This window comes from Neomonachus schauinslandi, chromosome 3, assembly GCF_002201575.2.
Source record: "Neomonachus schauinslandi chromosome 3, ASM220157v2, whole genome shotgun sequence".
Classification (NCBI taxonomy): Eukaryota; Metazoa; Chordata; class Mammalia; order Carnivora; family Phocidae; genus Neomonachus; species Neomonachus schauinslandi.
Genome location: NC_058405.1, coordinates 80,133,244 through 80,145,931, shown reverse-complemented (window position 1 = coordinate 80,145,931; position 12,688 = coordinate 80,133,244). Strand labels below are relative to the sequence as shown.

Below are 12,688 nucleotides of genomic sequence, written 5' to 3'. Positions count from 1 at the left end.
AGCAGTTGCTGGTCATAGGGTAATTCTATTTTAACTTCTTGAGGAACCTTCATACTGTTTCCCAGAGTGGCTGCACCAGTTTGCATTCCCACCAACAGTGTAAGAGGGTTCCCTTTTCTCTGCATCCTTGCCAACATCTGTTGTTTCCTGAGTTGTTAATTTCAGCCATTCTGACTGGTGTGAGGTGGTATCTCATTGTGGTTTTGATTTGTATTTCCCTGATGATGAGTGATGTTGAGCATTTTTTCATGTGTCTGTTGGCTATTTGTATGTCTTCTTTGGAGAAATGTCTGTTCGTGTATTCTGCCCATTTCTTGATTGGATTATTTGTTTTTTGGGTGTTGAGTTTGGTAAATTCGTTATAGATTTTGGATACTAGCCCTTTATCTGATAAGACATTTGCAAATATATTCTCCCATTCTGTAGGTTGTCTTTTAGTTTTGTTGATTGTTTCCTATCTTGATGAAGTCCCAATAGTTCATTTTTGCTTTTGTTTCCTTTGTCTCTGGAGACCTTTCTAGTAAGAAGTTTCTGCACCTGAGGTCAAAGACGTTGCTGTCTGTGTTCTCCTTCAGGATTTTGATGGATTCCTATCTCACATTTAGGTCTTTCATCCATTTGTGTTTATTTTTGTGTATGATGTAAGAAAATGGTCCAGTTTCATTCTTCTGCATGTGGCTGTCCAGTTTTCCCAACACCATTTGTTGAAGAGACTCTTTTTCTTTTTTCTTTTTAAAGATTTTAAAGATATTTATTTGACAGACACAGCAAGAGAGGGAACACATGCAGGGGGAGTGGGAGAGGGAGAAGCAGGCTTCCCGCGGAGCAGGGAGCCCGATGTGGGGCTCGATCCCAGGACCCTGGGACCATGCCCTGAGCCAAAGGCAGACGCTTAATGACTGAGCCACCCAGGTGCCCCGAGACTGTTTTTTTCTATTGGATATTCTTTCCTGCTTTGTCAAAGATTAGTTGACCATAGAGTTAAGGGTCCATTTCTGGGTTCTCTATTCTATTCCACCGTCTTGATGATTACAGCTTTATAATACAGTGATGTCTGGAATTGTGATGCTCCCAGCTTTGGTTTTTTTTCAACATTCCTCTGGCAATTTGGGGTCTTTTCTGTTTCCATACAAATTTTAGGATTGTTTGTTCCAGCTCTGTGAAAAACGTTGATGGTATTTTGATAGGGATTGCATTGAATGTGTAGATTGCTTTGGGTAGCATAGACATTTTAACAATATTTTTCTTCCAGTCCATGAGCATGGAATGTTTTTCCATTTCTCTGTGTCTTCCTCAGTTTCTTTCATAAGTGTTCTTACGAAAGTTTTCAGAATACAGATATTCTACCTCTTTGGTTAGGTTTATTCCTAGGTATCTTATGGGTTTTGGTGTGATTGTAAGTGGGATCAATTCCTTGCTTTCTCTTTCTTGTGTCTCATTGTTAGTGTATAGAAATGCAGCTGACTTCTGTGCATTGATTTTATATCCTGCCACTTTGCTGAATCGCTGTATGAGTTCTAGCAATTTTGGGGTGGAATCTTTTGGGTTTTCAACATAGAATATCATGTCATCTGAGAAGAGTGAAAGCTTGATTTCTTCTTTGCTGATTTGGATGCCTTTTACTTCTTTTTGTTGTCTGATTGCTGTACTGCGTTGAACAACAGTGGTGAGAGTGGACATCCCTGTTGTGTTTTCAACCTTTGGGGTAAAGATCTCATTTTTCCCCATTGAGGATGATACTCGCTTTGGGTTTTTCGCATATGGCTTTTATGATATTTAGGTATGTTCCCTCTATCATCTATGGGTGATTTTTGTTTTTTTCCTTTTTATTGATTTTCAAAGATTACACATTGCTTATGTAATCAGAGAAAGACCTCAATCTTCAATTTATGAAAAGTAGATCAGCAATACTGTTTATTTATTTTAATTCTTAAAAATTGAGGTATAATTGACATATACTATTAGTATTAGTTTCAGGTGTACAACATAATGATTCGATATTTTTATGCATTGCAAAATCATCACAATAAGTCTAGTTAATATCTATCACCTTACATAGTTACAAAATTTTTTTTCTTGTGATGAAAACTTTTAAGATCTGCTTTCTTGGCAACTTTTAAGTATGCAGTACAGTGTTATTAACTGTAGTCACCATGCTGCTCATTACATCCCCGTGACTTAGTTTATGATTGGAAGTGTGTAACTTTTGACCCCCTTCATCCATTTCTTCTACCCCAAACCCCTGCCTCTGGCAACTTCCAGTCCTTTCTCTTTTTCTATGAGCTTGGGTTTTTGTTTTGTTTTGTTTCCTTCCATACATAATTGAGATTACGCAGTATTTGTCTTTCTCTGTCTTGCTTATTTTACTTATCATAATGTCCTTGAGGTCCAAACATGTTGCCAGTGGCAAGATTGAATTCCTTTTTATGGCCAAATAATATTCCATTGTGTGTGTGTGTGTGCGCGTGCATTTTCTTCATTCATCTGTTGAGGATACTTGGGCTATTTCTACTTTTTGGCTATTGAAGTGGTAATGCAGTGAACATGGGTGTACATATATCTTTTTGAGTTAGTGTTTTTGTTTTCTTCAGATAAATACCCAGAAGTGGAATTGCTAGATCTATGGTAGGTTTTTTTGTTTTTGTTTTAATTTTTTGAGGAACCTTTTTACTGTTTTTGCATAGTGCCTACACCAGTTTACATTCTTACCAGCAGCGCACAGGGGTTTTCTTTTTTTCTAATCCTTTCTAATACCTGTTATTTCTTTTCCTTTTGATAATAAGAGGATGAGGTGAGATCTCATTGTGGTTTTGATTTGCATTTCCCTGATGATTAGTGATGTTGAGCATCTTCTCATATATTTGTTGGCCATTTGTATGTCTTCTTTGGAAAAATGTCTATTCACACTGCCCACTTTTTAGTCAGATTGTTTCTTTGTTATTGAGTTGTATGAGTTCTTTATATATTTGGGTATTAACCCATTATCAGATACGTGATTTGGAAATATTTTCCAATACAGTAGGTTGCTTTTTCATTTTGTTGGTGGTTTCCTTTGTAGTAAAGAAGCTTTTTAGTTTGGTATAGTTTCATTTGTTTATTTTTAGTTTTGTTGTGACACTTTTTTCTTAAATGCACTTGCTTCAGGAGATTAACATGCTTTATAATGATATTAATCTCCATTTCAAGTTCATTTGTATATTCTCAGGATTGTATGTTTCTGGAAAGTTAATCATTTAAATTATCAAATTTAATGTCCTTTATTTGCCTGTTTTTAATTCTGTAATAGGGTAAAATCCTTTACAAAGTTCGATGGAAAGGATACACATCAGATGATGATACTTGGGAGCCTGAGATTCATCTTGAGGACTGTAAAGAAGTTCTTCTCGAATTTAGGAAGAACGTCATGGAGAACAAAGCTAAGCCGGTCAAGAAGGATATTCAGGTATCATGTTTTATTTCATATTTCTTTTTTTTAGTATAATAAACTTACTATAAATTTTACTGACATAAGGAATGTGCAGCAAAGAATTTACAAATAGGGATGCCTGGGTGGCTTAGTCAGTTAAGTGTCTGCCTTTGGCTCAGGTCATGATCCCAGTGTCTTGGGATCTAGCCCCACGTTGGCTCCCTGCTCACTTGGGAGCCTGTTTCTCCCTCTCCCTCTTCTCCCCTGCCCCCTAAGCTCTTGCTCTCTCTCTCTTTCTCTTGCTCTCTCAAAGTCTTTTTAAAAAATTACAAATAATAAAATATATAGTATTCTGTATATCGTAAATTCTGTATAGCCAGTTGATTCTCACAGAATGCTTAAATTGATTTTTGCCAAACTCTTCCTTCTGTAGTCAATCTATGATCACAGTTGACAAACAAGTATAGTTTGGACATGTTGATTAATACTTTTCTTTTAGTTAAGAGTAAGGTGAAAGTGGGGAGGTTAAAAACATGTCAAAACTTTATTTGTTCATCCATGGTATGACCATCTTGTTTTTGTGTATCTTAGGAACATTTTTTGTAGTATTCATGTTGCTGCTATAGATAATAATAATGATAATAATAATAGTAAACAATTGTTTTAATTTGCATTATCAACATATTATGTCTGATTTTTCTGCTAATTAAAATAAGTCTTAGATCATTTTATAAAGCTATAAATTTTAATCCATTAGAGATTATTCACAGATCTGATTACCCAGGTCTTTTGTTTTTCTCTTCTCTTCCCACTTTAGTTTTTAGCTACTTTATTGCTTTTTAGTAAACTCTTTCGGATGGTAAGGATTAAGAGATCAAAGGAGCGCAGATAAATTAAACTTTTTTTTAAAAAAAGATTTATTTATTTAGAAAGAGAGTGCGAGCAGGGTGAGGGGCAGAAAGAGAGGAAGAGACAGAATCCCAAGCAGCCTCCACACACACGATCAGTTGACACAGGGCTTGATCTCTCGACCCTGAGATCGTGATCTGAGCTGAAATCAAGAGTCTGATGCTTAACCAACTGAGCCACCCAGGTGCCCCAGATAAGTTAAACTTATATCATCAGCAGTTTGGAAAAAGATTTCATGGTGGGCTAGAGTGGGTTATTATTAAAACAGATGCAAAAACTTGGAGTAAGGGTTTTCTTCTTTCTATTGTTTTATCCTTGGTCCTCTTATTCCACAAATAATTGAATTGGATTTATGTATAAATCTTGTAAGAATTTCCTGTTGTACTTTTCCATGTAAATTTCTTTTATCGCTTCTATTTATAAATTGAACCAACTCTTACTCAACTTTTTGATTTTGCTTTTAGTTTTCTTTTTCATTAGAAATTATTGTAATTTTTTTAGAATACTCGCAAGAGCTTCTGTGACTTAGAACTATATAGTGAAAATTTTTCACAAAAGAAGCCTCTATTTTAAGGACTGAATGTTTATCTTCTTTCCCTACAGTTTGAGTTTCAACCAAAACAATATTAGGACCCAATTTTGAGTGATTGTAGTGGTTTTTAATAATAATAACAATAACAAGGCAGCTTGTATTTACTGAGCACTTATACTGTGTATGTGCCAAACACTGGGTCACCACTTTATGTGCATTAAGATGAGAAACTGAGGTTTAGATAAGTAACCATAGCTCAGGTTAATCAGTTAGTAATGATAGAGCCAGGCAGTTACATTCTTAACCATTATGGTAGGTTGCCTTTTAGTTTGGGCTATAGCTTGAAATCCATTGAAAATAGTGGACTCAGTTTTTTAAATTTTTTTATAGTGGCAAGGTCTTTTGGTTTTTAAATTTCTAAGCAAAATCCTCGTTACTTTTAAATTTTTTGTAGAGGAAACCCTTTACAAAATGAGTTCACATTAAAGTAGAGACTTTTTTCCTCAAATTCTTTTGCTATACTTACACTTCACTTTTCTGGAATGGGTGCCTATTCTTTCCTTCCCTATTTCTTTCCCTAAAAACACTCTCACAAACACAAATACATTTGTTTTACTAAGTGATAGGTTCTTATTACTCAAAAAATTTAGACTTTTTGATTGAATTCTTCCTTAAGTGTATTTCTCATTTTCCTGCAGAATACTAGCTTTATTGTCTCTTTTACTTTACCAAGCCTGTGGTTAAACCCTACTTGCAGCTCTTTTTCTTGATTTAAAATTATTGATAATGGTCTGAATGAGAATGATTGCTGATAGACTGGGGTGTTTAAGGTGTATTCTTAAGCTTATGAATCCTGTCCTAATTTTAGAAAGATATTTCTCCACCTGAGGGGTGCCTAGCTGGCTCAGTCAGTAGAGTATGCAACGCTTGATCTTGGGGTTGTGAGTATGAGCCCTACGTTGGGTGTAAAGATTACTTAAAAATAGTGTTAAAAAAAAAAAAAAAAAGGTACTTCTTCACTTTTTTTTTCCTAAGCTCTCCGTACTATTTTATAAATAATTTAAAATTCTAGGGGCGCCTGGGTGGCTCAGTTGGTTAAGGGTCTGTCTTCAGCTCAGGTCATGATCCCAGGGTCCTGGAATCGAGTGCCATGTCAGGCTCCCTGCTCAGTTGGGAGTCTGCTTCTCCCTCTACTCTCCCCCCCCCCCCGCTCATGATCTCTCGCTCTCTCTCTCTCTCTCACTCTCTCTCTCAAATAAAATCTTTTTAAAAAATGTGAAATTCTAAGTACATTTTGAGTCTGAAATTCAAAAATTCAAAATTTAGATTTTAAAGACTGAAACTTATATTTCCTATATCAGGTCAGCTTTCTCATGAATTCTCTCATCTGTTAAGTATTCCAGTATATTGCTGTGACTCTTTGAGGTAAGGTCAGTGGATAGGAATATGGCAAAAATACAACTGGTCACTGATCTTTTTCCCCTTTAGCAAAATAGTTTTGCCATTCATATGCTTTTGTGATTCTTTTCACTGTAGATATAGAAATAGTCTGTAGGAGAAAATTGCTTTGTTCATCTCATCATCCATGTTCATGCAAGCAACAAATATGTGTTGTCTGTGAAAACTGTGATATATCCCAGTCACCAAAATTTTTGTCTTATGGAGGGGTTTCACCACAGTAGTATCTGTAAGAATATTTGATTTGTCACTTTTTCTATTTAAATCTAGGAGCATTGCTTGCTTAGGACTTAGTAAGCATCACAGAAATTAGAAATGGTTTCTTAAATAATCCCAAAAAGGGCACCTGGATGGCACAGTCAGTTAGGTGTCTGACTCTTGGTTTCAGCTCAGGTCGTGATCTCAGGGTCGTGAGATCAAGCCCTGCATTGGGCTCTGTGCACAGTGAGAAGTCTGCTTGAGATTCTCTCTCCCTCTGCCCCTCCTGCTTGTGTTTTCTTTTTCTCTCTAAAATAAATAAATATTTTTTAAAAATAAATAAATAATCCCCAAAAATGGTTGTTAATGCTATTAATCAGAAAATATACATGATGTAGAAATGGTATTTGTTCATTAAAATACTTCTCAGCATTTAACATTTGGTTCCCTTTTTATCTTTTTTTGACCAAAACTAAAAAAAATTGAGTATTTTAAACTAAAAAAAATTGAGGTGCTATTTATGTGTGATATGGTCTAGCCCTTTGTTTTTAATGGACAGATAATCTACAATCAGGGAACCACTGGTCTGCCTTGAGCTTCGATGGCTCATATATGATAGTGAACCTCTACTGCACTGCTTCATCAACATTTTACTATTTATACCTTTTTGGGTTTTTTCTTTTATTTAGGGATAGCATTTTTAATAAATATAGTGTCTGATATAGTCCAGACTCTTATTTTTGAAGAATTTTATTAAGGAAAATTTGAACATACAAAACTGGGAAGGTCAGTGTCATGAAAGTTCATTCATCACCAGTGTCCGTTATTACCAGTACTTGGCCATTCTTCCTTTTTCTGTCCACTGCTCTCCCTCTCGCTTTGCATTCGCTAGATTTTTTTAAATTTTTTTTTTTTTTTTTTTTTTTTTTTAGAGAGAGGAGGAGGTTGGGGGGAGGACTAGAGGGAGAGAGAGAATCCCAAGCAAGCTCCAAGACAAGTGTGGAACCCGATGTGGGGCTCGAGCCCATGACCCCGAGATCATGACCTGAGCTGAAATCAACAGTCGGATGCTTAACCAACTGAGTCACCCAGGTACCCCTATTTGCTAGAATATTTTCAAGCAAATTTGAGATTTGAAAAAGGTCTACACATCATGTATCGTTGATAATCTTACTCTAAACTTTTTATTCCCCATGTTGTTTATTTGATGAAGAAACCACATCATTTTCTGCAGAATTTCCTATGTGCTGGGTTTGGCTGAGTGCATGGTGGTATTTAACACGTTCCTCTAGCCCCATATTTCTGTAAACTGGTAGCTAGATACGGAGGCATGATTATATTTACATTCAGGTTTATTAATTAATTAATTTATTTATTTTGCAAGGATAGTTGGAAGTGGTGTTCACCTCCTGCACATCAGAAAGCACATGATGTTTAGTTGACTCCCTTACAGTGGGATTAATACAGTCATTGAAATTAGGTGTTTTCAGTCTGATCCTTCATTAGAAAACTCCCAACTTTTCATGTGTAGGTTTTAGGAGCCATTGATCATTGCCTAGAACCATTTTCTCATTAGAGGGTAGAAAATAGTGATTTTCTAATTCTGTCATTCATCCCTCTGTGTTTATTAGCAGGAGTTCTGGAGACACCGTGGTCATGGTTCTGAAATGGGGAGACACTGCTGGCAGGGAGAGGTGAAGACTGAATTAAGGTAGCATAGTTTGGAGAACTGATTCCACATTCCACAGGATTTAGTGACCGATCTGATCTAGGGAAAAGCAGAGTCAGAAATGACTAAGGTTACTCATTTGGGGACCCAGACAAATGACGGTATTACTTAGGGAACAGATACAGTTTTGAACACTTTAGATTTTAGTTACTGGTTTGTCATCCAAGTGAAGATGTCCAGTTCATTGGAAATATTGGTCTGAGTTGAAAAGAAAGATATGGGCTAGAAATGTAGATTGGGTGATTTGTGGAGAGTACAAGATAGTGTTTATTACCATGTTCCAAGTAATAATATGATTGTTAAGTATTCTGAAAAAATAATTCAGAGTTTTGTAATTCTTGTTTGAAATTTTTTTTGCAGTAGTTAGTCATACACCTACCAAGATGAAATTTGTTCTTCCTATTTGCCCCCGTACCCTACCCTGCACCCTTTTCCCTTTTACCAGTGGGAACAATTTAAATAAAAGCAGGCTATATCATTTGGAAATGAGGAGGTCAACACCAACCAGTCTTATGTTCAATCAGCCAACATATTAATGAATCATCATTAATTTTTGATAAGTGTTCAGCGACTCATTAGTTGTGTGTAACACCCAGCGCTCAGCACAACACGTGCCCTCCTTAATACCCATCACCCACCTACCCCATCTCCTCACCCCCGCCCCCTGTAACCTGTAACCTTCAGTTTGTTTCTCAGAGTCCGGAGTCTCTCATGGTTTGTCTCCCTCTCTGATTTCTTCCCATTCAGATTTCCCTCCCTTCCCCTATGGTCCTCCGCGCTATTCCTTATATTCCACAGATGAGTGAAACCAAATGATAATTGTCTTTCTTTGCTTGACTTATTTCACTTCTGCCATTTGCATTGACATGGATGGAACTGGAGAGGATTATGCTATGTGAAATAAGGCAAAATGATTTTTAAGATGAAGGAAATCAGTTGTAAACTCTTTAGGATGGAGGGAAAATTGAAATAGTAGAGTCATTAAGTACTCTTTCACAGAAATTGCTTGAAGCAAAAGGGTAGCTTTTGGTTGAGAGAATGACAACTGAAGCACTTGAGAGCAGGTTGCAGACTTGAAGTCCTCAGTGCGTATTTTGTATTTCATAACAACAAAGACATTCTCCTGCACTGTTACACTCAGGGAACTTTAAATTTATCAGTGTGCCCTATCAGCAGTACCTCAGCAATACTGTTAACCTAATATACAGCTAAGATGAAGCTACATTCATACGGATTTCCCCGTTTGTCCTGGGATGTCCTTTGTTGCTTTCTGTCATGCAGTGCATTTAGTTTCATGTCTTCTGATTTTGTTTCATCTAGAACAGTTCCATAGCCTGTTTTCCTTTTTTCGTCTTTCATGATGTGGATCTTTAAGAATCCAGACCAGTTCAGGGCGCCTGGGTGGCTGAGTCAGTTAAGCGTCTGCCTTCGGCTCAGGTCATGATCCTGGGGTCCTGGGATCGAGTCCTGCATCAGGCTCCCTGTTCAGTGGGGAGTCTGCTTCTTCCTCTGCCTGTCACTCCCCCTGCTTGTGCTCTCTCTCTGATAAAGAAATAAAATCTAAAAAAAAAAAAAAAGGAATCCAGACCAGTTGTTTCATAGAAAGTTCTTCACATTGGAACTGGATGAATGATAATTAGTGTTAAATCACAAATAGTGGTTTTTTTCCTAAGTTGGAATTAGATGGTTTCTTTCCTGGTGATTAGATTCAGTGTGAACATTCTGACAAATGTATTATATAGGTAATTACATGATGGCAAGAGATGTATGATATCTCAATTATCCCATTTATTGCTGGTGTTAAATTATAATTTTATGATAAAGTGAGGCCCATTTTTTTCCCTCTCTTTTTAAAGGTACCTTTTTCCCTTTAAAATAATAACATGAGGGAGCCTGGGTGGCTCAGTTGGTTAAGCGACTGCCTTCGGCTCAGGTCATGATTCTGGAGTCCCAGGATCGAGTTCTGCATCGGGCTCCCTGCTCAGTGGGGAGTCTGCTTCTCCCTCTGACCCTCCCCCCTCTCATGCTCTCTCTCTCATTCTCTCTCTCAAATAAATAAAAATCTTTAAAAATAAATAAATAAAATAATAGCATGATAGTAAGTAACCTAATGATAAGTAACATTTGAGACTGAGAATCTCTTGTTCCCCAACAGCCTCTCACCCCATGGTTTTAAAATACCTTGATGCTTCTTCCCTCAATTAGTTATTCCTGTGGTGGTTACAAACACTGATTTTTCTAATTCTGTTATTGTATATTTTTTGTTTGTATTTTATAAAGAACAGCTCCTCCCTCCCCGAAATTTTTTTTAGTATCAGTACACACTCCTGGAATCGTTTTATTCATCAGTCATCCACTGCTGCTGTTATTCATGTTGATGCTAAAATGGTTCCAAATTTGGCTAGTAGGAGCCCCTTCAAGGCAGCTCTTGTGTCCTTTTGATGTTTCCCCTTCTGTTGTGAGCACATCATTTCTTCTGACAAGGTGTTCAGTGTTACCATGTACTTTCCTACTCCGTCCCTGGTATTAGCCATTTCTCCAAGGAATCCTGATTCTTTGTAAAGGAGGATAGGATTAAAATCCAAGATGTAGGGGCGCCTGGGTGGCTTAGTCGGTTAAGCGTCTGCCTTCGGGTCAGGTCATGATCCTAGGGTCCTGGGATCGAGCCCCGCATCAGGCTCCCTGCTCAGCGGGAAACCTGCTTCTCCCTCTCCCACTCCCCTGCTTGTGTTCCTGTTCTCGCTGTGTCTCTGTCAAATAAATGAATAAAATCTTAAAAAAAAAAAAAAAGATATACTTATTACTACTGAGGTATGATTATTTCTAGGCCCTTTAAGTAGCCAGAGCTAAAGGAAAAAATATATGTCATAAATTCATATTGGTATCTGTAATTTCAGTCCATGACCTCAGGGTTTCCACTCATTCTACCTGGCCATAGTCTGTTTCCCTTTTCCTACTGTGAGAACTCTGGTTCCCACCAATGTTATATATACTCATTTACTCAGTCCTACAAAAATGAGAAGTTAGTTTCAGATTTCCTACACCCATCCTGTTGTAAAACTCCAACAAATTTATTTGCAGTTCTTTTTGTCCCTAGTAAGCATTTTCACTGAGGATGTTTAGCATTCAAAAGTTCTTTGGATTGATTTTTTTCTTTTTGGTGGTTATGTTTTTCAATTTGATAAACAGGTTCTTTTGGTTGTTAATTAGTACTTATGTTCTTGCTGTGTTCCCTTTCCCTCCATATCCGATTTGAAGTACTGTCCCTTTACTCTCAGTTTAGAACTATAAGGCAATCAGCAAGAATACTAGGTATTGTTTAGTATTTTCTCACCATTCTCTCCCCATTATTTTGATAGCTGCTCTATTATCAAGAGTATTAGTGACTGTTACATGCTGTACTCTCTTATAGCCATCATTCAGTCTTAATTCTAAAAGCAGGTATCTATTTAATAGTTTCTGCCTGTCTTTATTTTGATGTCTATCCAGTCATTATTGGTTATCTGAAGCTCATTCTTTAGTATAGTGGTTCTCAAAGTGTGGACTCCAGGCCAGAAGTATCAGTTATCTTCATCTGGGAATGTGTTAGAAATGCAGTCTCTGGGCTGCACATCGTTGGATAGAGCAACCAGCTGCCTGTGTTTTGGGGGTTTCTGGGTTGTAGGGTTTTTTGTGTTTTTTTTTTTTTTAAGATTTTATTTTATTTATTTTAGAGATTGAGAGAGCAGAGGGAGGGAGAGCACAGAGCCCAACACAGGGCTCAATTCCATGATCCTGAGATCATGGCCTGAGCCAAAATCAGTAGTGGGACGCTTAACTAACTGAGCCACGAAGGCACCCTATGCCTGTGTTTTGATAAGCCCTCCAGCATTCTGATGCATGCTAAGGTTTTAGAACCACCTCTGTAGTAGAAGGGCTCATGAGAAAAATATTCCTAGAGTTCTTGTATTTCATAATAATTGTTGGCAGTCTTTATATTGAAAGCCAGTTTGACTGAATATAAATTCTTGGCTCACATTTTCTTTTGTTGAATATCTTAATGTGTTATTCTGTTGTTATCTGGCATAAAGCACTACTCTAAAGATGAATCTGAATTTCTTTCTCTTCTAAGTGACTTGGTCTTTTTGTGTGATGCCTCAAAATTTTTGTTTATTTTCTCTACTGTCTTGTAGGCGTGTCTTTCTGGCATGCTTTTGTTGTTTTAGAGTACTCTGTTCCTTGGTCTGTTTTTTCTTGTAACAACTTAGTAAAACATCTTACTCTAATTTTCTGCTGTTTATATTGATATGAAATTACTTTTTCTGATGTTTTGGAAGGCAAAAGAAGAGAATAAGATAATTTTTTTTAGCTTAATGGCTCCTGAGCAGTTTATTATTTTTATGAAGGGTTAAAAAATATGGCCTTAGACTTAATGAGGTTTTTTTTTCTGGCTTTGGTTTTACCCTGCCTCACAATC

At 36.9% G+C, this 12,688-nt stretch overlaps 1 protein-coding gene across 1 annotated transcript in view; it reads left to right on the top strand.

The window, feature by feature from the left end:
- Nucleotides 1–12,688, top strand: part of MPHOSPH8 (M-phase phosphoprotein 8) — a 53,295-nt gene that overhangs the window by 12,536 nt on the left and 28,071 nt on the right. The window contains exon 2 of the mRNA XM_021678206.2: nucleotides 3,287–3,442. Coding sequence (XP_021533881.1) covers nucleotides 3,287–3,442 — 156 coding nt within the window. The remainder of the gene's footprint in view (nucleotides 1–3,286; nucleotides 3,443–12,688) is intronic.